Source organism: Quercus lobata, chromosome 3, assembly GCF_001633185.2.
Source record: "Quercus lobata isolate SW786 chromosome 3, ValleyOak3.0 Primary Assembly, whole genome shotgun sequence".
NCBI lineage: Eukaryota > Viridiplantae > Streptophyta > Magnoliopsida > Fagales > Fagaceae > Quercus > Quercus lobata.
In genome coordinates, this window is record NC_044906.1 from 25234629 (window position 1) to 25242501 (window position 7873).

The window sequence follows — 7873 nt, forward strand, 5'->3', positions numbered from 1 at the left end:
AAAAAAATTCTAATAACGAAAACTAATGAACATGTTGGAAAAACTGGTTTTGCGTCTCATACAAAACACACAGCGGAAGCAACACAAGTATCTTGTTCATTCATATAAGATAATATGTAATATCTAGAATTTTAGAAACAAAGAATAGAAATGCGTACCTTGATGGAGTGAAATTCAAAACAAAAGAACGAACTTGGGAAAACCTTTACTCTTCACCCCAATTCCACAGATGCCCAAGACGTGTGGTCTCTCAATCAATTATTGTGTACGTTGATTTTCCTTTGGAAAAGTGTATTTACAAGATTCTGTAAAAAAAAACATTGACTTCTCTTTCTTTTAATCATACATATGTTTTAACTGTCTTGGTAGTTACTTTATTTAATAGCTCTTATTAAATAAATAATTGATTATCTAATTGGATTAACTTTTTGGGCCAACCCAATTGGGCTAAAGTGTGTGACTTGGGATGGAAATAAAGGGACAAATAAAGCTCTAGCTCCAATGGGTTTCGGACTTATCTGTCAACTCTTGACAAGCTCAAAGTTACCATTAATTATATTTAATATCACTATATAAATATAATTGCACTCTAGGCTTTATTAATAAAATTAAATCCCAAGACTTTATTATCTAAACAATTAACCCATTCATGAAAATATTCGTAATAATACAAAGTCATAATATATAATTGCCACTTTGAAAATTACTACCTCTTAATTCTTGAGTACCTTGTTTAATCCTTTAAATTATATATATATATATATATATATATATATATATATATATATATATTTATGAAATCAAATTTCATAAAATATAAACTTTAGTAATTCTTTACTAAAGTGGTTAGGCCTAACACTCTGAATAACCAAACTCATTAAACTTATCTCAAGGAAATATTTTATATCTCTATAAAGAGACAATGAATTCCATCTTAAGGATATGTGTTCCTTTAGCACTACGTGTGGCTGTCCAACATACTGAAGTTTTGACCATTAAATTAGATCTCACTCCTGATATATCAAAACAACCTACATTTCATGATCGGGATCACTATCCTCTCAGGATTGAGAGTTTATATAAATTAAAGTCGTGAGATTTATTATTCATTTGATAGTCGTTAAAAGAATAATAAATCTCACAACCATCCAGTTCAATTTGTCTTAACTCTTAAAACATATCAACATATCAACTAGAAGTCTCCACTTCCATAATCAAGGCAAATCATCTTAGTTAATATGTTATAGTCTTTGCAGATGAAATGTCGAATTTTATTACTGACTACAAACGAAAATTTTGAGTTTACAAAGAACTTATGATCCATATCTTCTGTAACTAAATCACATAAATCACATACTATACATCTCATAACTATATGATAATGTCCAAATATTCATGTTACCATTATTTTAGATAATAATAAAAAACTTTATTAATCTTAACATTAAATCATACATAATGTCATATAAAGCATCATACGATAGGATTTAAAGGCACTAATCGTAACAGAACAAACTGCCAAAGCACATTGGTGCCATTCTCAGAAAAGGTTTACATAATAATGTTGCTAGTTTTGCAGTGTGAATGACATAGCTAGTTATTTAATATAAATCTGGCCGTTCATTTCACCAAAACATAGCATTATTTAAGTGGAATGGACATCATCCATGTGTAAGTAGAGAATTAATTTTTTGGAGGAGTGTTGGCAAACTTCCAGTGAAAATGATCCATGTTTTGAAAGCTTATACTGCCAGCTACCTCTTCCTTTGGTACAGCATCAGATATCTCTTTGAGCTCTTCTTGCGTAAGTTTCAACTTCAAAGAGCCAACATTATTCTCCAGGTTCTTGATCTTAGTAGTCCCTGCAAAAGTTCAAGGAAAATGAATGAACAATATACAAGATTTGGCACATTGGAAAATAAAATCTGGCAAAACAATTCCAAAGGGATCTTAAATCAAAAGGAAATTTTTATACTACATAGATACTTTGAGAGAACATGAGCATAGTGAACATTGATTTTCAAATTCCACGTACCACTCTTTCAAAAATTATGCCACAAACATGAACCCAAACTAAGCTCTTATTTAGTTATGACTGCAACCTAACACTTTGTTTATGAATATGTAACACTAACTAAAATCTGAGTTTTTCTAAGGCTCTTATGACATTATAGGAGGCATTATCTATATACTTTCCAGCCATGAAATGGGTTGTTTATTTATGTGACAAACTTTGAAACTTGAGGCAGGAACTCCTTATGGAAATTGGATCCGTATACTTTTGACATTTTCCCTTCATGACTAATTTGATGTTTTGTTTCTATAAGATGCAGGTGTTCTTCATTCTACATGTTGCAGCTTAATAGGGAGAAGAGCATTTCATAATTAAAATCAAATTAATTTTAATTTGTAGCACAAAAAAGAAAATAGTATTAATAACATTGAGTAGAACTTCAGCCACTTGTTTTGTCTCCTTTTTGTGAGGAAAATTTCAATATTTTTGATGAGATGAGGAAAACTTAAATATGCGGCTCATTTAAACCGATGCAATTAATCAGGGAAAAAGAAAAGATTAAGAAAGGCAATTACCAGGTATGGGTACAATGTCATCTCCTTGTTGGAGAACCCAAGCAAGTGCAAGCTGAGCAGGAGTGCATTGGTACTTTCTTGCAAGTCCTTCTATTCGACTAAAAATGGCCTTGTTCTTGTCCAAATTTTCTCCCTGGAACCGAGGGTGCTTGTCCTTAAACAAAAAGAGCCGGCTGTCAGTTTAGTTAAAGCATCTTTATTGTTATTATTACTATTGTTGATAATATTAAGGAGAAAGGCCAAAATTCTTGAAATCCTTATGTAGATGGTTCTTCAAATATGACAACAAAGGCTTAACCCCAAAACTTTGAAGTTGGTTATGGATCCTTAACAAACTAATTGCAATTGTCTGTGTATTCTTCTTTGATATTCTGTCATATCCAAAATCTGTCACATTCTTAATTGATGTCTGTTTGTAAGAAAAAAATTCAATAGTAGATGTTACACTGTGTAACTCTTTTAAAGCACAAACAGAATAAATATTGGATGGAATATAATGTGGCAAATTGAAAAGCTTGATAGCTAAATTTTCAAAATTTGACTTGGTTGCAATTTTTCAAATGTTATAGATGAAATTGGAACTTCTTGTAAACTGCAAGGACTAAAATAGGAACTATTTTATTCAATGAACTTGATGAATCGTTGCTCAAAGAAAAATATCATTGTTTCCTAAAAAATCTTTGTATCTTACAAATGAATAACACAAAATACTGGTGAAATATGTACCAATACGCTATTTGCAGCCAAATTTTCCACAGCTCCTTTGCCAGCTAAAAAACCACGACCAAGAGGACTGTATGGAACTATTCCAATGCCAAGCTCCCTACATGTACAAAAACATTAAAATTCGAGAGAGCATACTCATGCTTCTAGATAAGATAATTAAATTATATTGAAATCAAATCTACACAAAATGGATGATTTTTTTTTGTTGGTTGCAGCAGTCATTCAAAAAGAACAGTAGTGTTGCAAATGCAAGAATGAATATAAGGGGGGAAAAAAAAGGAGAGAGATTTAGGATACATGGAAGCATTCAAGACACCAAAATTTATAGAAAAACATCATCTTTGAACTGAACAAACCTGCAAAGTGGAATTATCTCATCTTCAATCTCACGACTCCAGAGAGACCACTCCGTTTGTAAAGCTGTGATGGGATGCACAGCATGTGCCCTCCTTATTGTGTCTGGGCTAGCATCAGATAGACCAATGTACTTGACCTTTCCCTCTTCTACCAGTTTCTTAAGTTCACCAACCTACATTCCAATAAGATGTATCTAATCAAATTTGCCACCAAGATCTCACCATCACTACAATGAAATAATCCTTTCTGAAATTCTCTGCAAATTAGACTTGCAAAGAATTTGACAATTTCAAGTTAAAAACAAGAAATAATTCAAAGAGGCCAATCATTGCTGTCATGTGGTTGAAAGGGCAAGAGAATGACTTACAGTTTCTTCTATGGGTACTTTTGTGTCTACCCGATGCTGATAATACAGATCAATGTATTGCACATCAAGACGCTTCAAGCTAGCCTCACAACATGAGCGAACATACTTAGGGCTACTGTTCACTTGCATGTGAGGAAATCCTACTTTTTCAATGCCAAATTTGGTGGCTATCTGAATTTTCTCTCTTGGCAACTGCTTCAAGGCCTGAAAAATATTAACTTCTCTTAGTTAATATAACAGAGTTTTTACATGGTCCAGATTGGTAATCAGTTCACTAACAGCAGAACTTATAGAAAATAGTATGACAAAGACATTTCCATATCAGTGACCATCTTTAGATTTACTACCAGATAGGAAAAAGGCCATTTGACTTTGGAGCTAATAAAATTAAAATTGGTGTCATTTACCTTTCCAAGAAGAATTTCATTAGTATGGGGTCCATAAACGTCTGATGTATCAAAGAAAGTGATTCCCTTACTGAAAGCATACTTTATTACTGCTATTCCATCCTCCTCAGGGAGTGGGGAATTGTACATTCCACTCAGGGTCATACATCCAAATCCTAACTTTGAGACCTGGGGAAAAAAGAGAGTCAAAGATTACAGAGAAATGAACAAAAAATTATAGAGAAAACCATTTCTTAAAACCTATAGAACTTGTGCATCTTGAATAGTGAGAAAGATCAATTGCAAGATTTTAAATAAAGATTTGAAGGATCTATATTTTTAGTAAAATCTATTACTAAACTTTCATGGTTATAGGTTGTTTATGAAGGTCCAACTTTATGTTGAGAGTCTTGAAGGAAGAAAGAAACAGGACTATATAAGGTTTGAAGTCTCCAGCCTTTCTATCAACTAGTAAGTTGCCCGTGCGTTGCACGGATAATGCTGTAATAGTTTATGCAATTTGAGGTACTGAACTGTGGGGTGGGTCAGCCTTGGCGTGGGTTAGCCTTTGAGGTACACGTTGGTGGGGTGTTCAGAGTTGGCGTGGGTTAGCCTTTGAGGTACACGATGGTGGGGTGTTCAGCGTGGGTTATCCTTTGAGCTACACGTTGGTGGGGGTTCAAAGTTGGGTTGGGTGAAAGGTTGTAGCCTTTCAGCTACATGTTTGTGGGCAATTCATATTTGGGTCAATATTTATGGGCTTGGCTTATCGTGTACTTTGACATCGTGTTGTAGCCTCCTTTTTTTTTTTTTGGGCAGAAACGTGTTGTAGCCCTTCAACTACATGTTTGTGGGAAAAGCATATTTGGGTCAATATTTATAGGCTTGGCTTTTCGTGTACTTTGACAATGTAGTTATTTTTTTTAGAAGAATACAGTTGTTTGGTCATTGTCAACCTTAGGCCATATATGTGACAGTAAAAAAAGTTACTATAAATTATTGGGTTACAGTTAAAAAATTTAATGTAAAAAAGGTTAAAAAGACTAAATGGAAGAGTTTAGAGTGCCACATGACAGGACCTCATGCATTTTCGCATGAGGTCTCTGCTTTTCTATATATATTGATTTTAATTTCTCTGAAGCCTCCCACATGACAACTTATGAAGCACACAAGATTTGAAGGACTTTACTACATACATTATTAATTTCCAAAAACAGAAAAGATTAAGGAGCAGGGTTTTGTTGATTCCAGAATCTCGTCGTAGTCTCTATTATACAGTATAGATGAATTGATTACCCAACATATAAATATAAAAATGACATTTAAACTCAAGATTCCTCTTTCTCCTCCAAAATCCATCAAATTGGTGTATCTGCATCGGATTCAAATATATGGAAAAAATTTCTTATAATACTAGGCAAGAGAATTGTAATTACTCTTCAACAGACAACATCTGTCATACTCCTGTCTTCACAAGATAATAGCAAATCTCTTCGGACTTAAACTTTACCTTAACAATTTGACAATCACCTCAATCTGTTTATTCCATCATGTTGAGCTTGGTTCTCAGGTATACAGTTGGCTGTATTGGTTTCATAACAGAGTTTTAAGGGTATCATAACCTCAAAATACAATTCAATTATAACTATAACCAAATCCCTCAAAACTCGTCTTTCTTTATCACCAAAAAAGGATTCTCACTATGCCAAATCTGTTTAGTTCATCATATTGAGCTTAGTTATGGGGGTACACAAATGGCAGCTTTGCTATTGTAACAGTCCCTTAAGGGCACCATAACCTTTAGAGTTAAGTCTCAATTCAATTACAAGTTTCCAAATTGATCTAAACTCTAGCTTTTTCATTCCCAAGTAAACTTGCTGCCAAGAGTAGCTTCTCATTATGTCAAATCTTATAGATTCTTTCCTATTAAATCATACCTCTTCTCTCTGAGGTTGATCCAATTAAAAAGTACCTACATAATTGCTGCCATTAACTGCTTATGAAACAAATATTTGCTACAAGTTTTTTTTTTTTTTTTTTGGGGGGGGGGGGGGGGGGGGGTGGGGGGTGGGGGTTCCATATGTCTAAACCAATGTTGCACTTTGGAGTTTGGACCAATATTATGTTTCCAGCTGCCTAAGATTCCTAGTTCCAACAGAATAATGGATTCTAAAGCGATAGAATTTTACACAAAAAAAAAAAAAAAAAATTACTTCTAAATTTATTGCACATGCGTTCATTTTATTTTATTTGACATAATTAAGATTAGGTTGAGATTAAAAGGTACCCATTAAAGTAGAACACTGTATGAAATGGTAGAATAATACTATAACAATTGGGAAATTTGATCTATATTATTTTTCTTTCTCGTTTGTTTCTTTACTAAAAGTTATCTCATTTATATTATGTATTAAGAGAAGTAGCTCTTGAATCTGTACGAATATGTTGCTGCTGAAATGAATCATAAAGGCAAAAAATATGCTATTTGATGTAGGATTTTAGCCATGCAGTTCATATGATATTTACATTTTTGATTCATAAATCATAATCAACATAAGTAAAATACTTTATTTTATTCAATTATGGCTAGGTATTATTGATAGATTAGACTAAAAGTACATTACAGAATTAAAGGTAATTAAAGTAGAATTAAATTTACTTTCTTGAAAAGATTATGATGGGCAGCTAAACTTGCAACTTGTAACTTTTGGTAAAAGTTACTTGTCATCAGACTGAACGGTTTAATATATATTTTATTTTTTTGAGAAGATCTTTTGCTTTAATATATATAATAACAATAAAATAACATTAAATAGATAATGGATATGCATGATTTATTGATTTTCCGACGCAAAAATATATGCATGATTTAAGACTGAAACTAATTGTCAATTCACTTTTTTTTTTTAAAAAACCTAGTAGTTAATGATACTGAGAGTTACAGTAGATGGATTCTTGTGACTTTAAAAACTCAAATAGATCAAATTATGCATATGGGTTTTCAAAGAAATGTGAGTTGAACATATATAAAATGGGGAAGTTTCTTGAAAAAAAAAAAAAAATTTTGAAATGGGTACGTATTCAAGGAATGCCATTGGTATTTACCTCAAGGCCTTGCTTGCCCAGTTTCACCAATGGAATTTGGAGTTCGTTCCGTACTGCCATCATTCAAATTGTGTGTTTTTCTTTTCAAGATTATTTTCAATGTCTTAAATCTGTTTCTTTCTAGGATAATTTCCCTGTTCGATTATCATTAAATCTCAGATATATATATATATATATATATATATAGCAGTACTAGTAGAGAGGTAAAGAGCTAGAGACTACTGGATGTTTTGAACAAAACTGAAAACGTAATCACTGATGGCAAGTTCAAAGAATTCTAACGACAGGCACGGATAAGTACCTACTACTACCTAAGACTAGCAGTTCATTTTTACTTTTCTAG

The 7873-nt window shown here is 32.6% G+C and overlaps 1 protein-coding gene across 1 annotated transcript; it reads right to left on the reverse strand.

Moving 5' to 3' along the window:
* Window positions 1–1491: 1491 nt before the first annotated feature.
* Window positions 1492–7634, reverse strand: LOC115980051 (probable aldo-keto reductase 1). Its single transcript, XM_031102251.1, has 7 exons — window positions 7531–7634; window positions 4447–4614; window positions 4040–4243; window positions 3672–3844; window positions 3316–3412; window positions 2590–2743; window positions 1492–1862 (listed from the first exon to the last, which is right to left on the reverse strand). The coding sequence occupies exons 1-7, from the start codon at window positions 7591–7593 to the stop codon at window positions 1684–1686; spliced, it is 1038 nt and encodes a 345-aa protein (XP_030958111.1). The 5' UTR covers window positions 7594–7634; the 3' UTR covers window positions 1492–1683.
* Between the last annotated feature and the right edge of the window lie 239 nt (window positions 7635–7873).

Bases quoted from the DNA above. Each gene is read 5' to 3' on its own strand.
- LOC115980051 (XM_031102251.1), bottom strand. From the start codon at position 7,593: ATGATGGCAGTACGGAACGAACTCCAAATTCCATTGGTGAAACTGGGC. The intron at 2,744-3,315 runs GTACATATTTCA...TTTTTGTTTAAG, and splicing joins TGGCTGCAAATAGCGTATTG to GACAAGCACCCTCGGTTCCA. The intron at 1,863-2,589 runs GTAATTGCCTTT...GAACTTTTGCAG, and splicing joins TGACATTGTACCCATACCTG to GGACTACTAAGATCAAGAAC.